We start from the raw sequence: 26,045 nt of genomic DNA, 5'->3' as shown, positions 1-26,045 counted from the left end.
TCCCTTTCTACTAGACAGACTCCCATGCATCTTTAAATACTCAACTTGGGCTCCTGGGTGGCTCAGTTGGTTAGGTGTCTGCTTTCAGCTCAGGTCATGATCCCAACATCCTCGGATCCAGCCCCGCATGGGGCTCCCTGCTCAGCGGAGAGCCTGCTTCTCCCTCACCCTCTGCCTGCCGCTCTGCCTACTTGTGCTCTCTCTCTCTGTGAGAGAGCACTGTGTTTGTATTTCTGTTACAGCAACCCCCCCTCCCCCGCCGGCCCCGCCAAGTCAGCAGAGATAGGCTGGCCCTGTTCTGTGAGCAACTTGAGAGAAGATGCCTCATCTAACTGGCCTTCGTATCTCCTCAGCACGAGTATAGTGCTCTGTGCCCTCCACGAGGCTTATTAAAAGATGATGGGTAGCAAGGATGCAGTCCTTGAATTAATTTCAAATTTACTATATGTATCTTGGGGGGGGGGGATGAAGAAGTTGAAAAAGATCACATTTGGGTTTGCCTTACTTAAGGATCCCTCATCTAGTCGCGTCCCCAAGCTTCCTCCAGTGAAAGGACTGGGACCAGAAGTCTGACTGAATGTGACTATAATTCAGTGAGATTGTTTATGTGCTTTTTTTTTGAATAATTGTCTCATTACTATGATTCTAGATGGGAAGGGGGACATAAAAAAGCAGGACGTGCCTAGTCACAAGCCACCTACAAAAGAATTTTGGTTGATGAGCATGGAGTTCTTTAAAGTTCTGCTTGGTGGGAAGATTGGATGGGGCCATGTGCTCTCCGGTTTGCCGCAAGCCCCACCTCTCCCTGTGTCCATCCAGGTAAGACACTTAGACAAGTGTGTAGGAAATCCCTCCAGAAATGATAGCTGGTATTCTTGGTTTTACATCACCTGCATGGTTCCAGAAGCGTTGGAATTTGCCTCACTGCTAAGTCTACAGCCCTTAGGCCAGATCCAGCCCTCTCGTTTCCTGTTTTTCTGTGGCCCATGAGTACAGGGTGGTTTTTAAATTTCCAAGTGGTTGGAAAAAACCAAATAACCAAAAAGAATATTTCCCAACATGTGAAAATTATATGAAATACAAACTTCAGTGTCCATAAAGGAAGTTTTATTGGCTCGTAGCCACTTCCATTTCTTTATGTCTCGTCTGTGGTTGCCTTTGTGCCCCACGGCAGAGTAAAATATAGCCTCTGGTAGGGACTGTGTGGTTTACAAGTCTACGCTCTTTACTCTCTGGTCCTTTATGGAAAAAGCTTATCAGCCCCTGGTCCACGGGATCTATGCCACAGCCCCATGCGATTGCGTTCTCTAAACTGCTGAGTCGGCCAAGGGTGAACCTTCATCTGCTCCCTTTGTGTGGGACACCCCACAGGCTCCAGCCGCTGAGGCAGCTAGTGGACATTACCGTGCATTTGGTTGCTGAGGTCAAACAGTTTATCATTCCTGTCTATGTTGTTCGGATCTGAAGAATAGGTGTTAACATTTTCTTCGAAGTACCAGGATTTGTTCTCATTAAAAATCATAAAGTGGAGCACACGGTGAACTATGCTGGCTTTGGTGTTTTTGCGACATACGATCAAAGGGCCTACCAGTCCACTGTTAAGGTCCTGCAGGGGAAAAGCAAGATTGTCAACTGTGCCCAAAACTAAAAATGTCCCCCAACCAGAGAAACGAGTCCAATCAAGGTTGAGTTCTAGCGAGGTCAGATCCTGAGTTTGTAGTTACTAGGATTCTGAGAGGAAGGAAGAAGATGTTCGACATGTTAGATCCTTAACTAAGGAAAAACGGTCAGCTCACTCACTCGAGTTGAAGTCTGATGAGAACCACTAACTCCTGAGAGGGATTTAAGTCACATTCCTCAGTGGATTTAGCTCTATTTTTGAAATAAACAACAACAAAAAAAAAAAAAAAACCAAGAGCTTTGTTTTTAATTAGAATTTCTCGGCCTTGGAGTTGGCCAGCCGCGAAGTCTAAAGGTCTGGGATCCTTGGCCATGTGATACCGCTGCTCCCAGAGCCGCTTCCAGCTGAGAGCCTTAGTTTGTTTATACTCATTTTGGTTTGGGGTTGAATGTCCGTGTAGATTCCTGTTCTAGGCAGAAAGCAGGCCAAAATAACTAAAAGTCTGCAGATGAGCCTTTTGTTGTTGTTGTTAAGTGAAAATAAACTGAACTCGAGCATTGATGGCTTAAAAAAATATATACATCTGTATGTGTTTATTTCTCATTCATCAGAGACTTTTAACTCCATACTTTGTTTTCTGTAATCCAAATCCAACAAAACAAGAGGATATTATATTTTCCAATTCACAGTGACATGTTGGAAAGTATCGTGAATCGAAGTAACCATAACGCAATGATTTTGCTCTTGGAAAATGCAAACATCTGTAGAATTAAAAGCTGAGCAGTATTTAGGTTGCTTAAATGAAAGATTACATAGAACTAAGATTGTTTTTTAACACAAATTCCTTCTTTCTTCCATTATAATTTCTAAGAGGAGATAGGAGGAAAACGATGACTTGATGTAAAGTTTACCTTAATCACATCCACGGTCGAATAGTAAAACCAAGGTATGCACTCAAAGTCCTTTGAGGCAGGGCCAGATCTTTCAGGAATCTGCCAAATGTATGTTTGGATCTCTCCTAAAATAGACAAATACAGTGTATATAAAGAGAATCTTTTAAAGCACATGTTTTTATGGAGAACCAGATAACGAGCAAACCCCAAAGCTATACAAATATTAGGCAGCATGGTCCTGGTTTTCACTTCTGGCTCTACTGCTCCTAGCTTTGCGGTCTTGGTCAATGTGTTTACAGTTTCTGAGCCTTCTGTTTCCTCCTGAGCATAAAATGGGAATTTAGGGATTAGACAAGATGGTCCAAATAAGGCATTACTTGGGTCCCAGGGTGAAGTTGATATAACTATCACAGCTGGCTCTCATGTTCTCAGGGTTACTGAATCAAAACCTTATAGTGATTTTGCCGTTGAAAAATGTCAGTCGTTACATATCTAACTTATTTGTTCAACAAATACTTATTGTAGTGAAGATAATGTAGGCTTTGAAACGCGACAGACTTGTTTTGAATTCCAGTTCTGAACCTTCCAATTTATAGATCACATGGGGCTCTTCCCTGCTCCCAGAGCATTTGCATTAGCCCTACTGAATCTAAGTCCTATACTCTTGCCTATTTCAGAAAAGTTCTTTGGGACACCTCCTTCCACTCCTGCCCCTTGCTGTATAATCCTGCATCTCCCACTTCCAGAGGCTTAAATTAATTTTCCCAAGCCCCTCCACTAACTGATGCTATCCCCAACTTCCCTGCTTCCAAATCTTTAACAATCAGTCTACTTAGAACCAGCCCTCCCCTTCCACCACACCACACAGTGCCTGGGTTCAGCAGATACTCAGCAGTGTTTGTGGAATGTACCCAATGGGATCCTTCTCCGACTACTGAGAACAGAGTCCTGACTTGCAAACTCCTTGGATAGGAGATTCATGTTGGCACTACCATGGGACTGTCTCTTTTTTAAAATCAAAAGGGAATATTTCACCTGCCATCAAAATCTCTCTTTCCTCCCTCTGCCCCACACATCTTCCCTTTTTGAATTTGGCTCTTTCCTCGATACTACTTGTTTTGGTAGGCAACTGGATTCTGGATGTCCCTCCCAGGTTCCCCTTTGAGAATGAAGGAAATTTTGCTCCACAGGCTGTCTACCCTCTTCTGAGACAGCCTTGGTGGAAGAGAGTCACCTTACCCAGGCTTACATCCAATGACAGCTGCAGGGACAGAAAGGCCCAGCTTTCTCACCCCAACTCAGGACAGCTGAGGACCACCCACTCTTCAGAACTTCTAGGGGTGGTTGGGATTTCTATTGAGGCTGCATCTCTGCATAAGCTCTCCCCCTGCCCAATTCTGTTTCTTTGTCTTTGATCCCAAGAGCACTATCTGCCCACAAATTTTCATTTCAGGGTCTGCTCCCTGGGCATTAATATTAAAAAGCATTTGTTTTGGGGGCACCTGGGTGGCTCCGTCGGTTAAGAGTCTGCCTTCAGCTCAGGCCATGATCCCAGGGTCCTGGGATCGAGCCCCACGTTGGGCTTCCTGCTCAGCGGAGAGCCTGAGTCTCTCTCTCCCTCTGCTTGCTGCTCCCCCTGCTTGTGCTCTCTCTCTCTCAAATAAATAAATAAAATTTGTTAAAAAAGCATTTGTTTTTGTCTGAGGTATGTGGAATGGCATGCTGTACAGTGGTGATGCCACAGAAATGTTAATACATGAGGTTCATTACTCCCTCTTAGCGACTCTCTCCCCTGCCCCCTTCTTCACACACTGCATCGTATACTCAATTCCTACTTTAGCACTTGAATTGGAGAGATGGACTATAGCCTAAGAATACCTGGCAGCCGGACAGTGGAGAGAGGGGAGGGAAGGTGGTTCTAGAAGAGACTTGTATACACGGGGGAGTTTTGCTCATGGCACCCATCCTGGAAGCAAACTCAAGACTTGTGAAAGGAACTCGCTCCCCAGCTCCTTCTTTAGACCCTTCCTACTAGTCCACTGGTCTCTCTCATCTAGAACTACACCTATACCTAAGAAAGGACATTAGCACATAGTCCTGCATAAAAGCTTTGAAGCTTTCTTTCCTCTTCTGAAGCAGTTACCTGGCTGTGTTGGAACAACAGTGGAATAGTTTGTTTTCACTCCATGAGCGTGAATCGAATATGGTCTTGAGGCTTTATTTTTAAAGATAATTCGGATTTTTTGACCAGGAGTGAGAAATATTAAAGGACCTAGGGAATATAAAAAGGAAAATGTGTGGAAATTGTTATTTATTTTAAACTATGAATCATCTGTCCTCTTAAGTATTTATACAGCGACTTATTTTTATCCTTTTTCCTTAACATGCAAGCCAAATAAAACACACTTTTAACAAGTGGATCATTGATGATTTATGAAACATGGTTTTTGCCTGGAAAATTTAAGTCTTTAGAAAACTTACTTTGATGAGCATCAGTTAATACCTACAAAAACACACAATTTAGAAATGAAATCTTTTATTTTCTTTCTTGACCAACCTTATCACTTAAACCTTTTATCCTTTTCCCCTTCACCTTAATGGAGAGTTAGGAGGAGCTGGAGGCCTTGTTACTGACCAACAGTGATTTTTTTTCTCTCTCTCAAGACTGAAGACCCCTTCATTATATTCACGCTCCCTTCCATCCCAGGCCAAGAACTGGAGGTAAAAAAAAATTGTTTTAAATCTTCTTTCTATTTAGAAGCAGATTATGTCACTGACTCTAAAAATTCTGAAACAGGGATGGTTTTGAGATGAAAGAAGCAGTAAGAATTCTCTTCAAACTTGTACTATAATTACTGAAATCAGAGCCCTGAAGATATGTACTGGATATTAGATTCTAGCTCGGGACATCCTCTCTTTGTCCCCATGGCCGTTTCACCTTCCCAAACACTAGAGAATTGTTTTCCCTGTTCTGTAAAGTGGTTGTTGTTTTTTTTCTTTTTTTGTATAAATAATAATGGAATCTAGAGGGTCATGTCGTGTTATTTATCTTGATGCATTCAGCCAGAATCCTAGCAAAAACTAACATCCTGCTGTTACTAAAGATAGGAGCCCGCCCAGTAGCAGGGGGAACTGGACAGCACAGACCTCCTTCCGGGGGTCGCAAAGGGACAAGCTCAAGAGGTCAATGAGGAGCCAAGAAGAGTAAGAGTAAGAGTTTCTCCAACAGCATGTAAATCTCAGGGTCTCACATCAGAAAATAGTCTCTAACAGGGGACCCTGGGTGTCTGACTCTTGGTTTTGGCTCAGGTCATGATCTCAGGGTTGTGAGATCAAGCCCCATGTTGGGCTTCTCACTCAGTGCAGAATCTGCTTGAGATTCTCTCCCTCTCCCTCCCCCTCTGTTCCTCCCTCTGCACGAATGTGTGCACGTATGTGCGTGCACGCGCTCTCTCTCTCAAATAAATAAACAAACAAATAAACAAATAAAATCTTTAAAAAAAAAAGAAGAAGAAAATAGTCTCCAATAGACACTTAGATATCAGGAGCCAAATAAAATTTGAGCATATGGAAATGCCATGTGACTTCTCGAAATATTATGCAACATACAGACATGTTATTTGACATATGAAAACATCATGTGACCTCTGGAAATGCTGTGGGACTTAGGGAAATGTTGCATGTAGGTGCTTGGGGGTGACTTGTAATTTTCCTAGCTGACCTGTCAAGGGTAGAAGAAAGGGCTGCAATATTCCTCACTCTTGGACAGAAGATGAAACTAAATATTAACACTTTAAGTGTTTAAATTAAACACTTAGGGTTGCCTGGGTGGCTCGGTCGTTAAGCGTCTGCCTTCGGCTCAGGTCATGATCCCAGGGTCCTGGGATCGAGCCAAACGTCGGGCTCCCTGCTCAGTGGGAAGCCTGCTTCTCCCTCTCCCGCTCCCCCTGCTTGTCTTCCCTCTCACTACATCTCTCTCTTCAAATAAATAAAAATAAATAAATAAAATCTTAAATTAAACACTTAAATTTAAACAAAGAGTTCCCCCTTCTCACTATAGTAGGGCTTCTGGGCTTCATTTTAATATCAGTGAAATGATCTCTAAATGCTACTTCTGAAGTCTCTCTAGAGTTCTTGAGTTCTAAGAAGCCAGGTAATCTGAAACTGACCACATTAACTTTCTATGGTCCCTTCAATTTCCATGAAACAACACTTGAATCAGTTTTCTTTTCCCAGTAAAAGTGCCTATCAGCAAACAAATTAGGATTAGCATGATAGGCCCTTTCCTCTGTCAAGGTGGAGGTTAACAATATCCTCAATGTGTGCAACAGTCTCTGGTGGCTGAGGACAGGAAGAAAAACCTGAAGACCAGTCTGATCATGTATCAATACCTAGTATGTCCAGATGTTTTTCATCTTCAGTTCTTTGTGTTAGATTCTTGAATGTGATATCATCATACTGACGGTATATGACTTTCTTGTATTTGGACCCAAGATACGTCCCAATTCTATCCAAATATATGCTTGTTTTACTTTAAGGAAATAAGAACAAAACCAAAAAAACCACAAAGTTAGTTAATTTAACCATTAAATTAGACAAATTCTCATATGGAAGAACTCCTTATTGCAACAACACAATTGATTAATGTCTAGAGGCCACTTCACCTCTTCTTCTTAAAAAAAAAAGTATTAATACTGGTAAGATGGCTGGATATTCATTCTGTACTTTAAAACATATTTTCTGGATGAAATTTTAGTTTTGATAAATGAATAAATAGAAAAAGTGAAAATCAGAGAGAGAAATCAAGTTTTACAAAAAGAAAAACAAAGGTCTTCGATTTGAGGTTCCCAGAAGAAGAGAGACTGACAGAGACAAATGAAGACAAAAGGAAAATCTGACTGATGCCACATGTTAAATGTAGCTGAAGTGATGTTTATTACACCTTGGAGTGACCAGGCTGGATGGTAACACACATCAGGAAGACTGGATGCAAGGAGTGAAAAGAAAGCGAGAAACAAAGCACAGAAGTAAGTGATGCAGATATTTAGAAAGAATTGAAGTCATTTATAATTGAAGGTAAGATACACAGATACACTGTGATTTGTAACGGAACGTATCCTAAGCCCACACGTGCCTCGCACTTACCATGCACACACACCCATCATGCACACGCACACCATACACACAAATACACATGTGCACACACGTGCACGCATGTGTGAGACTGAAAAGAAAGGGTGGAGGACTCCAGAAGGAGCCCTTCTCGGTTAGAGATGGAAGTTACTGCCATACTTCTCTCCTTGTAAATGTTGCAGTTGTTTCTCCCACTTCCTGCTAGGAGAATAATCCCACAGAACTTCCTCAGCAGCGATGTAAATGGTTTTCTCTTCCTCATACTGTGTTTGATCAGGGTTTGGCTTCTCACACTGCCTCACGTGGTATTTATGCTTCATGCCTCCTAGATAGTGCTCTGTTGTCATGCAAACTACATCAAAAGTTCCTGGAGATGAGTAAGAAAAGAATGCATAAAGCTTTGCATTCAGATTTCTTTTCTCTGTGAAGTCATCTAGAAGATATAAACCCCCAAACGTGATACAGTAAGATAGTCCATTTGGTTTTTTTTTTTTTTCATTAATTTGACAGATACTTATTCTTTATGCCAGGCTTATTTCTAGGCACTTGGGAAACATCAGTGAGCAAAACAGTTAAAAATCCATGTCCTAAGGGTTTATATGGCAGGGTGGGTGGGTGTTGCCGAGATAAAAATAGCAGGTAACGTTTATGGATGTTGGAAGCTGGTAAGTGCTATGGATTAAAAAAAGGCAGACCGGTGTGGGAAGGATTGAGAATCCTGGGCAGGGTGGGGCAGGGCAGGGGGGAGCTCCAGGGAGCAATGAGCAATATTTTATAGGATGATCAGGGTAGGCCTTGATGGAAGGGTGACACCTGGACAAAGATGAGAGGTGACTGATGGATCCGCGGCAAGAGCAATCCAGGCAGAGGAAACATGCAGCAAAATCTCTAAGCTGAGGGCCTGTTTGGTGTGTCTGCAGACCATTCCAGAGGTCTGTGTGTCTGGAGTGGAGTGAGCAAGGGCGAGAGGAGACAAGCTTGGTGTGGGTTGGAGGGCTGGGTCCCACGGACCCTTGGGAAACAGATGGTAGTGGGCAAGTGTGGAAGGAAGGAGACCTGTTAGGATGCTACGAAGTAATCCATGAGAGATGGTGGGGCTTGGATCGGAGTGGCAGCGGTGGAAGGCGATCAGACTCACACTTTCAAATCCCCAAGCAATGACAACAACAAAAAAACTCCAGCCTGGTTCAGACCAGTATATTCCACCTGAATTCAAGCTGTCTTTCTTTGATTTTGGTAATTTTATGCTCATCGCATGCCAACGCTGTTTCTCAAAGTTACCTTTATCATCACCAATACTTTCTTCTGTCTCTGTACGTGTTTCCGTTGTTGCTGTTACTTTTTGCAGAGGGTAAGATTCAGGAAGACTGACAAGGAACAAAACCTTCAGACTCAAGGATTTGGGAAGAAGTATTTGTTTAGAATGAACTGATGCCCACATAGCCCAGCACTTGACTCATAGCAGGTGTCTCCACATGTTTACTGCAGCTGATCTCGTTAAGTAAAGAGATGAAGAACGAAGCAATTTTTTTTTTTTTTTAAGTCCAGGAAAACATCTCCAGGGAAAAGGAGAGGAAGAAGTGGGGCGGGCAGGGGCAGGAAATCACCTGCCACCGAGTGAGTGCACAGGGCAGAGAGGAGAACGAGTGTTGGAAAAGCTTTCTTTCTTGCTTCCCTCTGAGTGCTCTTAATCCCAGGCTCTGCTTGTTTGTAAAGTAAAATAAAAAATTTTTACATGTAGAAAATGTAATCAAATGAATCTATGGTATCACCAAGAGTTCAGATACCAACCCATGGCATTTATGGAGTATCTAGCTTATCGTGTAGCCAGCATTTGATTGGTGCCAGTAGTTTTTGACCAAGATGAATGGATTTGTATTTTATTTATTTATTTTATTTTGGTGAAGGTGGATCTGCAGGATAAACGAAGGAACTAATATTTTATTGAACGTCTAACACACGCCAGGCACTTTACTATGCTGCATCTATCTCACCTGGTCCTTCCTTGTCTATTCCTTTTTGCGGATTGTAAATTATTGCAATCCCTATTTTACAAATGAGGGTATTAAGTTCAGAGCAGAGGGGAGATTCCTCTGACACCCCTAACAGTATTCTGATTAAAAAAAATTTGCCACAGCAGCAATCGACCTCACTGAAGTGAAAACATTTCCCTAGAGAGCCAAGCCAGCAAGGAGAGGAGTAGAGAGAAGGCAGAAGCAGACCGGTGGGTCTGGGAAACAAACAGATAGAGAATAGAGTGAAAACAGATTAAAATGCTTCAAAGCATCTTCATCACTTTTGAGGAGTGTGGATTGATTTAGAGTCTGGAGCCCAGGAAGAGAAAACCAAGAGGGGTGGAGGGGATTTTTGTGATCTGGGAAATGATATATTACTGCTCCTATAAATTACATGGAGCAGGGGAAAGGCTTTTTAAACACTGTTTATATAAGTTCCCTTTTTTTTCTGTATGAACAATATTCAGTGCATGTCAAGACACTGTTTTTCATAATTTGGGCACATTTCAGTGTGAAAGAGAAGATCTACTACTTACCTATGGAATCGGGTGTCATAAAAAGTGTCTGGGAGGTGTGGGGAAACAGAGCTATGGTGTCGTCCCTTGATCCTAAGGAAGTGAAGGTATTTCCTGAAAAATATATCCCATGTAAGTCTTTTTCTGATCCCACACTGAGAACGTGCCATGAAACGTTGTCTCCTAAGCACATGTCCAGTCCAGGCAGATTTCCATACATGTATCCATTAATGGCTACAAGACATTGGGGACAAAGAAAAGAATATTTAATTTATTGATAATTGGCATCTCTTCAAACTCAACAAAGGACTAATCCTAAGGCAGCTCAATCATGTAAGATAATCTCAAGATTATCTGTGTTCACCCCTTCGTTTTAGATTTGAGGAAACTAAGGCCAAAGAGGCAATTACTTGTCCAGTGTCATTAAGCTTATTTTTGGAACAGTTAAGATCAAAGTCCAAGTCTTTAGACTCTAGACCAGTCCTTTCCCCCTACACTTGCAGTCTTCAAAAACCAACCAACCAACCAACCACCTAACTCAATAAACACTCCATCCACCAGTGTCACTAAATTTGGCAGTAAAAAAATACATGACTTTTCTATCTCACATTTAGTAATAGCTAAACAATATAGTGCACCAACAAGGCATTGTTAAATATTTAGTAAGTTGAATTTAACATAATCATCCTAGTAGATAATATTTTTGTTGAGAAATTATCTTTAAAAGAAACATGAAATATATTAGCCAACCCTTGGGGAAAAATGTATGTCTCTCTTAATCTGTAATTCTTTAGACATAATGAAATTAAACAAGTGCTTAATGCATTTATTTTGTAAATTGCATGTTCCCTCACAATACATCTGGTTGGACTTTTGGAAGTCTGGATCCTTTTTATCCACGTTTTCAGGCTTTGTGGTAAATGTTCTGATATTTTCATCTAAGAGATGACTTTCATTTTCATCAAATATTGTGGCAAGCAGGTAAAACTCTTTGTCTTTTCCTTTCTGTGGATGAGAATAGAAAAAGAAATAGACATGAAATATAGATGCTCTATGTACAAAGTCTAGTCAAATAGTTGATCTGCATACAGGATTTCCTACACAAAGTGTTTTGTATACTCCTCGAAAATCCAGGCACAGATAAAGGCATGAATCCCAGTGAATGGATTTATCACAGAACTAAGAAGTTAGGAGAATTATCTATAGTTGTTTTCATATAAAGCTCTTACTCTAGGGACCCCTACAACTGAACTTCATAAAACTAAACTGTATGATCATAGATGTTTATAGTGGCTTTTCATAGGATGCTTTGTAGAAAGTGTGTTAAATAAAATGTTTTCAATTCTAGAAAGTCTGCATTTTTAGCATTTATGAAGAAATTAAATATGTACACGTATTTATATTTTTGGATAAATAGAAAGATTACATGTGCTATAAGAATTATGAGACTTATAATGCTTGAATTATATGGATACCTGTTAATATATCATCTCATTTTTAGATAAAATATACATTCAATTATACATATATTTATTTGGGGAGATTTATTAGGCTTTATTACCTTATAAATTATAAGTGCAAAAAAGAAATTAGATATCAGTTCACTTGTGAGTGAGGAACAGGGGAAATTCATCCCTCAGACATTTATTAAGCACCTACTACACGCCAGAGAGGGTCAGTCGTTTTCACAAAAAATTAACAAAACAACAACAAACAAACAAACAAACAAAAAACCCTCACGTATGGTTTCAAGGAACTTATGGTCTAGTGGGACAGAAAGGCCAATAAATACAATTGCATGGATAAGTGCTCCAATGGAAACATACACAAGGAACTATGGTAACTGACAGAAACCACTTTAGTTAGCGAATATTGTCTGAAGGGCAGGAAGGAACTTTCAGTCGGAGTTTTAAAAACGTCTCCCCTCTCAGCAGGCAAAGCCGTGAGGAGAGGCCATCCCCGATAGAGAGCAGAGGGCAAAATCAAAGAGATGTGAATGAGCCTTTCTTCCTCAGGGACTAACAAGCTGATTCTGCACAGTGTGGCAAGGAAGGAGGCATGAATCTGGAGGGGCCGACAGGGGCCTGTTGTGCTGACTTCTGAGCCAGCCAACTGCAGAGTATGGAGCATGCTATAGTTGGATTTGAAAAGAAGTGGTGTGGAGGCACAGTGAAGCAGGGTGAGAGTGGAACCCGGAGTCAGGAGGTTAAAGGAGTTCAAAAAGAGGGGATGGTACCTCCCAAGAAGGCAGTGGTATTGGGAGTTGGATGACTAATGTTGGAGGTGAGAAAGGAGTTGTTCATGGAAATCCTGGGCTGGGTGGTGTCATTAACAAAAGAGACAGAGTGAAGGAGAGAGGGGCAGGTAGTGGTTGTCCAGAGGGAGATGAAGAGTTAAAGCAGTCAAGCGGAAATAGAGGTGTCTGGTACACGCTAGGGTGGGTGCTCATTGGGCAGAGGAAGATGCAGGTCTGGAGTTCAGAAAAGGATAGAATTGAGAAAATCAGCCCACAGAAGAAATTGAACCTGCCGACTGCCACATTGCTTTGCCTCTGCAGTTCTGTCTCAGGCAACCTCTCACCAAGGCCTATCTGGACATAGATCCATGACTCACCTGTTTGCCATCTTTACCAAGGCTTCCATTTCTGCACACGAGGAGAGGCCCTACGAGGCCACTGTTGATGTCTCTTGTCATATTTACTGAGGAATAGTATAACCAGGTCAGACAGTTGGGATCTGAGGAGGTAGGACCCACATATCTTGGAACTTCCCATGTATAGACAAATATCTTGCCAGGATTTACATGTGAGGAGGGTGGAGGAGTACCTAGTAAGAAATAAATATTGGTAAAATAGGTCCTAGGACCAGAAGTACCCTAGTCTAGGCTGTTAGATCTCTGAGAGCAAGGACCGTATCTTGCTCACTTTGTAGCACCTCGGGTGACAGTTGAAAGGGGCTGAAGGAATCACGGCCATAATTAGGACACAGTGCTGTTATGATGTGAAAAGTGGGCTGCATCATGATTTGAGGAGAAATTTTATTTTCTAGCTGACATTATATTGCAGTGTGGCTTGTTTTGGCCTCCCTCAAACATTACTTACTTCCTCCAGGTGTTTTGTAGAAGGAGCCCTCATTACTCTTTCTGTAACGTAGTCCATGAGGCTGAATGCTGAGTGGCATGGAAGCCTTGTTATAAAAAATGATCTTGATGATCTGTCCCACTTCTGCCTTAATAATAGGGCCTAGAGACCAACAGAATTAGTAATTGTCCTCAGTTTTCACAAACAATTTTCAGGTGTGTTACCTGAGTAAGTTTCTTCTAGGAACAAATTAAAGAGACAATGCTATGAACCAGGAATGCCTCCGACTGCAAGAGCTCTAGATGATTCACGGTCTTAGAAAGTCACTTTGGATCGCATGAATATATTAATCTTATTGGATGTATAGGGACAAAAGAATGTAGTTTAAAATTGGGTGAATCAGAATGTACTGTTTTCATAAGGTTGTAAGATGACAGCCTAAAATCTCTAAAACTGTGAGATGTGAATACTACTTTGATTGCACAGAATATGTAAAACGGTGGTTATAACCCTGCAGGGCTACGAAGAGAATCTTACCAAGGATTCCAAGGTGCTCCTCTCTTGCCTTCCGTGTTCGGAAGGAAGCATCGGTATATTCGCGGTAAACTAGTTTTTTGTAAGATCCTCCGATTCTGGTCGGGCTTTGTTCAAAATGTAGCTGGGATTCACTGTGCAGAGAAAGCAGATGCACGAAGAACTTTTAAGTTAACAGTGATCACGTGAAAAGAAAACAAGAATCTGTTTTAAATTACTTGTAATATATTTATAAAAGCAATGCATGCTCATTGTAGGAAATTTGAAAAATAAGAAGAAAACTGACCCCCCAAAATTAAAATCTTCATAATCCCATTATCTACATATAACCACTGTCAACATTTTCCATGGATTTCTTTTCAGTCTTTTATCTGTGCGTGTGTGTATAAAAGTATCTATGCCTGTCTACTTGGCGGTTTATCCACACACTTTCTTCTGGAACACAAGGTTCTTTTTTTTTTTTCAGTCAGGTAGTAACAAACACCACTTCTAAAACAACTATGTGCAGAGATGTTAGAATAGTAAGATGAGAGATGTCATTCTTCTTTTTAGATTTTATTATAATAGGGGTGCCTGGGTGGTTCAGTCGGTAAGCGTCTGCCTTCAGCTCAGGTCATGATCCCAGGGTCCTGGGATCGAGCCCCACGTCGGGCTCCCTGCTCCGCAGGAAGCCTGCTTTTCCCTCTCCCGCTCCCCCTGCTTGTGTTCCCTCTCTTGCTGTCTCTCTCTGTCAAATAAATAAATAAAATCTTAAAAAAATAAAAAAAATAAATTTTATTATAATAAAATTAAATGGGGTCCCCTGAGAAAAAGAGTTTCTTAGCAGTGAAGTAGTGACTTGTCATGCTAACACATCATAGAATTTCATAGCCAGGACAATCAAGCAAGCTGAAAAAAAATCTATTAATTCATACTTATTTTAGTCAATATAAAATGAGAGTTGGACCTAACTCTGAATCTAATTTTTGCTCTAAGCCCAGATATCCTTCATATAAAATTTCCATCCCACAGATTGAATAATTTATTGATGAACTGAAGAAGTGAAAACACTCACTCGACATAACATTCTTAGTTTTCGCAAATTTTCTCTGAGTAAATTAGAGAAAAATAATTACCATGGGAAACACTGCTTGGTGGTTTCAGAACTTGATATTTTCTGACATATAACTTCCATTCAATAGACCAGAAGGTTTAAAATTGCTGTAATCTTTGAGTTGGTAAATATAATTATAGCAGTTGGACTATCAAAAAAACTTTTTGTGTACTTTTAAATACTGTGCCATGGTAATGTATTTTGGTCATAGTTTTTGGTCATTAAAATAGTAATTGGTAATATATTCTTAGTTGCTGTTGGAATAAAAAATATTTATAAAACATGATTTAAGGCCGCCTGGGTGGCTCAGTTGATTAAGCGACTGCCTTCAGCTCAGGTTATGATCCTGGAGTCCCTGGATCGAGTCGGCATCGGGCTCCCTGCTCAGCAGGGAGTCTGCTTCTCCCTCTGACCCTCCCCCACCATGGTCTCTCTCTCTCACTTTCTTTCAAATAAATAAATAAAATCTTAAAAAAAAAACCCAAAAACAAAAACATGATTTAAGAATGTCATAGGAAAGAAAAAAGTAATAAAAAATGTCATGGGCAATAATTTAATTATGCCTTCAGATCTTAGCAGGAAAGTATAAATTATACATGAGGAATGTTTTGAATTTTTATAAAATTGTTATTGATAACATTATCCACTGCCTCATAATTACATATAATAAATCTATTTTAAAACAGTGCTAGGGGAAAAAATGAGCAGTATGTTTTATTTCGCGCTGGCTGCCAAGGCACTTAGAGAAAAATTTTGTGTGGTAGTGATCTTTTAATTCAACATCTTCTAATTATTGATATAATTATTTTTCTCCTTTTGTTTTATCGGTATCTTTTTGTGATAAGATGCCTAAATCCTTCTCTTAGGAGTAGCTGGTTATGAAAAAGTTCGATTATCTTTATTTAACCATAAATATTTTAATCACTGAATTATTACCTTCCAGATGTTGTTAAATTTTCTTTAGTGAAGGAATCTACACCAGAGGGAGCATAGTTCCAAACAATTTTTTCAGCAGCAATATAATAACATACAACATGTGTCCAATGAACATCTGTTGAAGGTTTTCGGCAATTCCTTACGTTAAAAAAGGCCTTCATACTATCTGAAAAACAGTAAACCCAAGCAGAGAATGTTACTGCAACATTTTTCTTATTCCATATATATTTTATATTTTAGCCAACAATATTGCAACTTCTCCTTTTTGGAGAAATTTGAGGCATTTTACTTACGGAATCTGTGTAAAAACCTAAAATGTATGAAACAAATACAAAAAGCAGGATGCAAAGATAAAGGTTAGAGGAACATATATTACTGGAGAATAATCACCACCTTTGGACCAGTCCCTAGATGAAGATGTTGCCTGTCTACCAAGAAGAATTTGAGAGTCTATTTGGCCAAAAACATCTTTCCTTGGGGGTATAAAATTACCACCATTAGTCACTAATGAATTAGCTGATTTATTAGATTAACTAGAAGGAGGCAGGAAGAAAATCAAGGCAGGTAACTTTCCACGAGGGCACCAGTCCTGTGCTTTGATTTTGGAGTACTGTTGGTGGGAGTGTAAATTAGGACAGACATTTTGGAAGGCAATCTGGGCAGCATTTGTTAAAACATAAAAAGATACAAATAAAAAGATGTTAACTATAACATTGTTAATAAGCAAAAAACGTGGAAGCAATTTAAATGCCTATCGGGAGGCAATTGGATAAATAACTCGGGATAGATACATCCCCAATGTGGAAAACTATACAACAGTGTAAAAGAATAAGTTAGATGTATGTGGAATGTCAGGAAAAAGATTTCAAAACATTGATAAGTGAAGAAAGCAACAGCAGAAAATTATATGCAGCGTGATCTACTTATGTAAAACAAAACACAAAATATAGCAATGTGTTTTTTGTTTCTACATGTTCATATATATTGTGTGAGAATGCATAGTGAACAGGTTTTCAAGTATTCACACCCAGTGTTTACTCTCTGGGGAGGAACAAAGATGGCGATGGGAGGGTTGGACTAATGGTGTGTTCTTAAACCGGCTCTCTAAAGAAAAAAAAACACCATATTTGATTTATTTTGCTAATTTTTGTGGTCTAAACACTCCCACTGTGACCAGTTTGAAGTTACCAAGAGTTTACCAGCTGGCTGACTTAACTCCCTGCCCTCTTGAGCTGGTATGAGCTGGCTCCCATACATCACATTAGATTTTTGCTTTTTCTGCCTACTGCCCACCCCTCCAATCCTCCCCCCACCTCATTCCTTCCTCTTTCCATCCTTCCTTTCTTTCCAGCCAAAGTCTATTCATGTATTCTTGTAATTACTAATAAAATAAAATAAAATTTTAAATAAATTTTAAATAAAAACATTTTAAATACAAATTTTAAAAAGACTGGAAGTAAATTTTAAAAACCACACACAACTCTAGGACACGGGAAGAGATTAAATACAAGGGAAAGCTATGGAGTCAATCGAATCAACCAAGGAACTCTCAGAAGCTTCTCAATTGTGCCAAGGGCTGGCCCTATTCTTTCTGCAGAGCTGAGGGCCAGACCTGGCTCGAAGGCACCATCCGCAAAGTCAGTAAATGGGAAGAGTGGGATTGAGTGTACATTTTCACCTGAAAATGATATTCCTTTCTAAGTGAGAAACTTTTCACCATTAAATTCAGTCCTCGAGTTGCAGTGGCTGCGAGTGGTTCTCCTTTTTCCCCAGAGCCCTCGAGGGTCCCAGCGCATAGGAAATCCTGATAAATACTTGCTGTGTAGTTATTTCCGTAACTAGTGGAAGCATGATTCTAACCAAAGTATGAGACTTAGAAGGCAGGTTTGATCACAAAAGTAAACCCATTTTTGTATAAAAAAAGAAAAGTGAATTCTTCAGTTCTAATAATAACCGTGTTTTTTGATCGAAAGGTAAGACAAAAGAGTGCATGATGATATGTAGAGTTTGGTCATATTTAAGTATAGAAAAGGTGAATGACTTCATAACTGGCTATCGTATGATTCAATGGACAGTGTGATTGAAGAGGGAAACAAACGGAAATACAAAGGTTTCCTGAGTTCTGGATTAGTATCATTTAGTCCCACAATATTCCTGGCAATTCTTCTTACAGGGTTTTGGACACATGTTTTAACCTCTTGAAACTTGTTTTCTCAACTTAAAAACAAACAGTAATAATACCTGCTCTGCCATTCAGGCTTTTTGTAAGGCTCGCTGGCTAATAAATATAAAAGTTTTTTTGTACAAACAAAACAAAACACCCCTATATACCTAGAAGCGTTCATTACTATGGAGTTAAGTGTTAGAGACCCGGGTTCCAGTTCTGATCCTGTCACTGCCTTTCCAAAAGGCAACCCCATCACCTCCCTAGAAATCGCTTTCTATCATTTGGAAAAGAAGGTATTTGTGAGGGGTTGCAACGTTGAAAATTCTCTGACGCTGTGTTATGTAAAGGTCACAAATCCCTACCGTGTATCTGACATCCCAGCTGCCAGTCTCCAGGGCCCTTGGCCACCATGAAGGCATCTTCCAGCGAGGCAGGGAAGACAGTAATGGTGTCCTTTCTGTGGTTCCGGGATATCAGAGTTTGTCCATGCAGATAGATGGAGTGTGTGTCCAACACACCACCCATGCCCACAAAATACCACTTGACCCTGTCCTCAGCACACATGGTGAGATTGGGCAGATTTCCATACATGTATCCATTTATTGCTGAAAACAAACGTATGTTTTATTTTATTTTTTTATTTTTTAAGTAAACTCTACGCCCAAAGCAGAGCTTGAACTCATGAGCCTGATAGCAAGAGTTGCATGCTGTCCTGACTGAGCCAAGAAAATAAACGTGTGCTAATCTCTCACACACGGTAGATGAGGACCATACGCTATACATTCTTTTTTTTTTTAAAAGATTTTATTTATTTATCTGACAGAGAGAGAGAGAGAAAACAAGTAGGCAGAGAGACAGGCAGAGGGAGAGGGAGAAGCACGCTCCCCGCTGAGCAGGGAGCCCGATGCGGGGCTCGATCCCAGGACCCTGGGATCATGACCTGAGCCGAAGGCAGCCGCTTAATCGGCTGAGCCACTCAGGTGCCCCATATGCTATAGATTCGGCGCATTTCCTCAATACACAAACCTCACAGTGTCAGCTTTATTCTCATGCATAATCTAACATGGGATTTGATTGGTGTTTCAAACATGAAAAGGCCATAAATATTGTATATAATTAGAAGTGTCAGGAGCACGAAGAATTACAGGCAAGAGGAGGAAAAGTGAGCGAAGGGCAGAGGTCAGTGACGAGGGGAAAAGAATAAAAAGAAGCTAAGTCCCGGAAAGAAGAGAACAAGGATGGGTGACTGAGGGAATGAGAGTGGCTTTTCTGAAAAAATCTTATGTAGAAACATTTTTTTTTAAGAAACACATTTTCATAAAATACCTGGTCAGTTATGTTTTTGTTCTTCCATAATATTTTATTACCTTAAAATTATACCTTTCCTTTTTTTTTACCATCTCCTTTTGATCAAGATCAGACTTTAGAAAACAAATGCATCTACCTAACTTTACATGCTATGAAACTCTGCAAACCAGCAAAATTTACTAGATGCCTTGCATATCAACCAGCGTACCTTGAGGGAAAACTGGAAAATGTAAACTCAACCACACAAACTTGAACAAAAGGAAATCACTAAATAGAATCACCAAAGTTAGAGTTATAGGGTATGATGAATAAGAAAGCTTTCTTTAATCTTACAAGGCATGAGATTGCTCTCCTGGAAGTCAGGATCGTTAGCATTAACTTTGCCAGATTCAGTGTATGCATTAATATTGTCATCGATATACCAGCTTTTGTTTTCATCAGTTATGGAAAACATCAAAACGTAAGATCTGTCGATATTTTTTTCGGTGTCTCCATCCAGTGTGCCTGAAACATAAAGAACAACAAAACTTGCTGTTTGCAATAATTATTTTTGCCATGAAATAAACTGGTGATTCTAACTGATTCAACTTAATCTTGCACACCTACAGACAGAACTCTAAGGAACAATGCACGCAAGGAACAGGCAAACAGCCTCTCAGCTTCCTACTTTCTTCGACCCTGCTGATTCAACACTTCTCTATAGGAGAAAGGTGTCAGGCATTTTGTGAAAAGGCGGCTAAAGTGAAGTTCACTGGATTTGACTACCATCTAGTGACCAACCTGGACTTGAACTGAGGTGTTGGACTCACCATCGCCATCTAGTGCTCGGAGTCTGAGAGGGCAACTTTACTTTCTTGACTGAAGAATCAAGGTCAAGGCAGGAAAAGGGAGCTCATCTGATAGAAAAATTCCACGAGGAGAGCAGGGGGAGAGCCCACTTATTCTGGTTCTATTGCTACAATGAGATTTTAAAAATATGTTACCTCTTTTGCAAGTCAGAATTGGTCCAACAAGACCCGAAGCCACGTCTCTTGGCGTGTCTACATGGGAGTGGTAAATCCTTGTCACGCAGTTACTGTCATCGGGGCCAGGCCCCTGATTTTCTTCTACAAACCACTTGTAAGTATATCGTGCCCCTGGTTGCAGACGGTCATCTTCCTTTTGCTCGCTCGTAGTATTATCAGGATAGAGGGCACCTAGGAAACATAATCCACACTGCGGTCACAGTAACCATTGGGCAACAGTATTTTGAATGTCACTCATGCCTTCTCTAGTAAGCCATGAATATATGTTAATTTCTATTTTTGGAATCAAGTGTACATTTCTCCCTTCCTCTTTCCTGTCTCCTGTCTCTTCTTCCTTAGCTGGCTTCCACTTGAATATCCAGCTTGTCTAGTTTCTAGACGAAACCGGAATGAGATAGGCAGTATAATTGCAGACTATTATCACCATTATTGACGGATTCCAAAAATATTTACTGTATATCTACTATATGCCTAGACCTCAGATACAGAAACCTAGACTCCTGACAGGCCTTCCATATTTTCTTCAGACTTGGGACCCAGGGCATCAAGAGGTATTCATGTGTCCTCCAAGTAGACCACTGGAGCCCAAAAGTGGCCCTCTGCATAGCTTACATTACCCTGAGCTTTTACCCCAGTTCTGAATCTGGGGCCTTTCTCTTCTTTCTTTCTTCTTTTCCTAGAATTTTTGCCTCGAATCTTTATCTCTTGAGGCTAGAGTCCTCATAACTATGAATAAAGTTCTTACATTCAGTAGAAGACTTCAAAGCATGGCCAGCCTCTCATATTTACCCATATCCCAGCAACCCCCTGCTCCATGGTGAACATAAAACCTTATTTTTTTGGCTTTCTCTTCCCTTTTTCTAACACCATTGGGCAGCTGTGAGTGTAGATGTCTAGGAGACAAGATACTGTCTGGAAAATAATGATTTCTCTTGACAATGATGTTTTCAAGAGGCTAATCCTCATCCATTAGGAAATGAAATGAGGTGGGGTAGAATAGTATTCCTGGAAAATAATGATTTCTCTTGACACTGATGCTTTCAAGAGGCAAATCCTCATCTATTAGAAAATGAAATGAGGTGGGGGTAGAATAGTATTTCTGCCAACCTAACATTTGCTCATGAGCATCTCCTACCAAAAAAAAAAAAAAAATGTGGCCCATGCTTTCTCTAGTAAGCCATGAATGTTCATTAGTTTGTATTATTATTATTGTGAGTGAAAAGTGTGTTTTCTTTCCTAAGAATTGCACAAGGGTGGGCACTTACTCAAGATGAAAAATTGAAAAAGGATTGTCAGGTATAAACATTAAAGACATCAAAAATAAGAGTTTGCATTCACCCCAAACTACTCCCAGTTCATAATTACCCTGCTTTCCCTGAGGTCTTGGGCTCATACTTCCCATAAGCAACAGCTCAGGAATATAAGAAAAAAGGATCCACTTACCTTCATTGTCTTTAGAGTAGGTGAGTCCATGAGGATGGAAACTATACATTCTTGAAGCAAAATTTTTTACATGAACATAAACCATGTCTCCAGTCTCTGCCTTAATTATCGGCCCTAAAAATCCCAGCCAGGATGGTTTTTTAATGATTGTTTGAAATGTGTCATTAGTATACTGAAAATACAAAGCCTTTTTATAAACAGATCCTATCTTGTCTTGGCTTTGTTTTAGATATTTATAGGACTGAAACTCTCTGTAAAAAATAAACAAAGAAACAAAAAAAGAGAACTTTAATAAAGTTTGACAGGAAGGAAAAAAAATGTTAAGTCAACTGAAACTAGAAATAAGAAGCTTTACAACCTAATTTTGATAGACAAAACTCAGACACGGGAGAAAATGTGAAGGGAATCAAAAAAAGGTGGTGTAAGCAAGGAGAACGTTGGAGTCTATGATGAAGGGATCAAATACAAGTGTAGCAAGTAATATGCGTGGCATTTTGGTTTACAAGACTTACCAAACTCTCCATACTGAGCCACAAAAAGGCTTCTAACCCCACTTGAAGGTCACTTTAGATCTCAAGCATTAGATCAATCCCAGTAACTTAGAATTGTTTACCCATTTATACGGATTTGTGGATTTGCTGGTAGACTTAGGGTCTTTTTGGCCAACAAACATGGTAAATCCAAACCCCCACGCATAACCACTAGATTTCTCCCTCCCAATTACTTGAAAAGAGAAATCAAGAACAGAGCTGCAATTTTAGAATCTCTGCCATACCCTCCATATCAGAAGGAAAAGTGTTGTTTTATATCTTGAGCATCACACAAACAAAATTGATGATAAACACAGAATTAGAAATGATCCTTGAAATATTGTGCCATGCTGGCAAAAGTGGCGACAATTCTAAGAAAGAACAATTTCTGATTTCTATCAAGAAAACAAAGGAAGCAGTTCTAATAGCAAATGTGCCCTTAAAGGGTCAACGATGGGAAATTCTTCATTAGCATTTTATCAGTGAATAACAATTACCAACTTCTGTTTCTGAGAGTAACTTTTTCATTGCAAAGGTGTTACTTACTGATCTTCTGAAAAAGGCTTCCCATTGAGCATATTTTTACCAGTAGGAGCATAGTTCCAAGTGGTTTCTTTAATGCCTATGCTGTAGTGCCTGTCTTTTGCCCAACCTGGAGAACTAATACAAACCAGAAAGATTAATGGTGAAAGGGCCTTCATTTTCAAACCTTAATCCTGGAGAGTCTAAGTGAGTGATGCCTGCCTTTCTTTTATAATCCAGGCTTTCTTCCTTTATTTGTGTCCATTTACATAATAAGTAGGAGTTGCATAAGAGCCCATCATGTTTCATCTACACATACGTCATTTCCATTCCAAATGCATTTAGTTTTCATTAGTCAGGCTGAGTGAAATGTTGCACAACCCATAGAGAATACTGGTGCTTGGCCAGTATTAGAGCTTGCCTGAATTATTGGGTAGATGGGCTACCAGATTATCCCCCGACACCATCCCCCAACAATTACTATCTGTTCCTAGGTTATAAGAATCATCTCCAATTTATTCTCCAGCCTCCACGTTCTCCCAAATTCTTCATTGCATGTTAGTTTTAATAATTCGTTGCTCTAGATGTTAATTTAAATTCCTTGTCATTTAATACTTTTATTCTCAAATTTCTTGAAATTTAAGACTGTCCATAATCTGCCCCTAATCTGATATTCCGCGTTCATCTGCATAATTCACTTAGAGGACCCCTTCCCTCTGGGAAGTTGACTTATTAGGGACCCAGCTTATCCAAGTTGTCCCCATTTTTCAAGCCTCCTGAAACTTTACCTCCTTAGTGAAGACCTCCCTGATTATTTCGGCCTATAGACACTTCTCTCTTTCTGAATTCACCAGCTGTGTCCAGGCCTGGTAATTAACTACACAGTTTTGTACTGTTGTTTAAATATACATGTATTTTCTCTACCACCATTGGATTATAAATCCTAGAGATTACTTCTTTTTATTCTGTATATCTTCTAGAAATGTCAAGGAAGAAATGTAAAAATTTTTAGGAACAAATAAATAAAGTCCCTTGGCTATAGTTACAGTACGTAAGGAAAGGAACAGGAATCTTTGTCACTGATTTGTATATCATCATTTATTGGGATACCTATTACCATTGGGTCTTGTTTGAGACTTTACAATTGGAAAGCCACGATGCCTTTCAACAGTTAGAGTGGTATTCTGATTGAGGTTTGGAAACCCACACTTAGAAATATTAAGGCGGGGCAATCATATAACATGTATTATTTTGCAGCTTGCTTTTATTCCTCAACTACGTGTCTTAGAGACCTTTATATATCACTGCCTAGAAGTCTACTTCCTTCATTCCAATTGTAGCATTTTTTTTCTATTATGAATGTAATTCATTTATTTTTTAAAACACACAAAATCAAAGTATATTTTTCCTGGGTGCACATACAGATGTCTATACACACTTAAGGAGGTGCCCAAAAGGGTACCTATCGAACTAAATACAGCTCTGAGAAGAGAGAGGATTATTATATTTAAATTATTTTTTACAAGGAGGATACATTTCTATATTACTTGATTTTAAAAAATCAACAAAGTATTTGCGTTTTTTCTTTCTTGGATTAAAAAATAACGGGACTCTGAATCTTCCTTATAAGCAATAGTTGCTAAATTCTACAGAAATCAAAACTTCTAGGCTGTTGTATCACAAAAATTATTCACATTTGTGAATTCGTAGGTGAGTTTTAAAAACAAGTTGGGTAAACAGTCCACTGCTTTGGCAGGTTTTAATGTCACCAGCAGATGCTGGAAGGAATTCAGAAAAGCTAAGCCTGGAGGGACCTCGGTGTGTGGAAAAGCTGCCCACAGGAAAATCAAGAAGAGGAAGGGTTTCACAAGTGGCACCCTTGGGGAAACAGTTGAAAGGGTTGGAGAGAAGGCTCACATCAGACCTGCTGGGTCTCACATGAGAGAGGGATTAGAGACAGCCTCTCTGGCCTCAAGGAGGAGACCCATGGGTTGGAATAGTTGGAAGCTCTAGTCTCACATATTTAGCTCTGTATATGGAAGAACCTTATGACCTTCCCTGTCACTGTAGCCTAGACCAGGAGCTGTGAAAGACCCGCCACCCAGCAGGCAGGGGGAGGGATTCCTTCAGCGGGCTTTCCAGTGTCCCTTTATCCCGAAATTCTGTGACTTCCTTCCTCATCCTCCCAGAAACATTAATTTTACTTTGGAACGTGGATAATAGAAGACCCATTCAGCTGCCTTTTTTTCTTCTTTTTATTTAGTAAGCACCCCAAGAAGTGCAAAGTCTAGTGTATTCAAATCAAACAGATGTATCCCCACTTCCCAACTCCACCATATACTAGCTATGTGATTTGGGACGAGTTGCATTATCATTCTGAACCCAAGTCCCCTTATCTATAACAGAAAGGTAGTAACAATTAAAGCTCCTGGCCGCTGTGAGGACTTACCTTCTAGCCTATCAAAGAAAGTTAAGCATCCTCTCCCCAAGACAATGAAAATGGTGTTGGTAAACACTCACTGTTCTTCTTCTCAAGAAATAACTAGGGAAACTGGCTTTGTGTGTGTGTGTGAGAGGGTGGGGGTGGATGGGTGAGATTGGAAGGCAGCACTTTTTCTTAGGTGATGTTACATTTTATGGCTTGGAAAGATGACAATTTCTGTCCTTCCCTTCCTGCATAGACCTCAATAGATCCGTCTTTTGGTACAGCAGTATTTCAAGTTGGTCACCATTATTTGGTTATTTTCTTGGTTTGTAGCCCAAGAGCATAAGGCAACTTACTTAGCTAAGCTTTGTTGAATTTGGCCCAAAGGTGTAAGTTCAAACACCTTAGAGGAAAATTTGGATTCCTTCCTGGTTTTTCCATTCCACAGCTGAAAATTGTTTAAGAAGAAATAGAGCACATGAAAATATGCATAAGGTTCTAATGACACTAGCACCTTGTTTGCAAAAAAGCTTTACAATATATAAAAATTACCTTTAAAAAATTATTCTTCAAAATGTAATCTTCAAAACACTCTCCTTCACCTCAACTCTTATACCTGTTAAATAAATGAAGTATCTAAAGCTCAGAAGGTCTAGGAACTCACTGCATGATGCACACTTCCAAGTTATGGTGCCAGGGTTCAAACAGAAATCCCTGGATTCCAAATCAAATGTTTCTCTTGTGTGACCTTATTAATTGGCTTCCATAATTTAAGTGCATATACTTCTATATTATTAATAAATGCT

At 39.9% G+C, this 26,045-nt stretch overlaps 1 protein-coding gene across 1 annotated transcript in view; it reads right to left on the bottom strand.

The window, feature by feature from the left end:
- Positions 1-22,993, bottom strand: part of LOC116635273 (ceruloplasmin-like) — a 28,944-nt gene extending 5,951 nt beyond the window's left edge. Inside the window, exons 1-16 of the mRNA XM_032409192.1 lie at positions 22,839-22,993; positions 21,763-22,013; positions 20,278-20,490; positions 19,628-19,798; positions 18,349-18,591; positions 15,820-15,985; positions 13,794-13,924; positions 13,278-13,418; positions 12,791-13,002; positions 11,032-11,182; positions 10,199-10,411; positions 7,807-8,014; positions 6,906-7,045; positions 4,658-4,786; positions 2,533-2,639; positions 1,405-1,606 (exon numbers count right to left, since the gene is read on the bottom strand). Of these exons, the coding sequence (XP_032265083.1) occupies positions 1,405-1,606; positions 2,533-2,639; positions 4,658-4,786; positions 6,906-7,045; positions 7,807-8,014; positions 10,199-10,411; positions 11,032-11,182; positions 12,791-13,002; positions 13,278-13,418; positions 13,794-13,924; positions 15,820-15,985; positions 18,349-18,591; positions 19,628-19,798; positions 20,278-20,490; positions 21,763-22,013; positions 22,839-22,993 (2,833 nt within the window). The remainder of the gene's footprint in view (positions 1-1,404; positions 1,607-2,532; positions 2,640-4,657; positions 4,787-6,905; positions 7,046-7,806; positions 8,015-10,198; positions 10,412-11,031; positions 11,183-12,790; positions 13,003-13,277; positions 13,419-13,793; positions 13,925-15,819; positions 15,986-18,348; positions 18,592-19,627; positions 19,799-20,277; positions 20,491-21,762; positions 22,014-22,838) is intronic.
- Positions 22,994-26,045: the final 3,052 nt, after the last annotated feature.

This window comes from Phoca vitulina, unplaced genomic scaffold, assembly GCF_004348235.1.
Source record: "Phoca vitulina isolate PV1807 unplaced genomic scaffold, GSC_HSeal_1.0 scaffold10, whole genome shotgun sequence".
In the NCBI taxonomy this organism is placed as follows: domain Eukaryota; kingdom Metazoa; phylum Chordata; class Mammalia; order Carnivora; family Phocidae; genus Phoca; species Phoca vitulina.
Note: the sequence above shows the minus strand (reverse complement) of the source record. Positions and strands in the feature narration are given on the sequence as shown.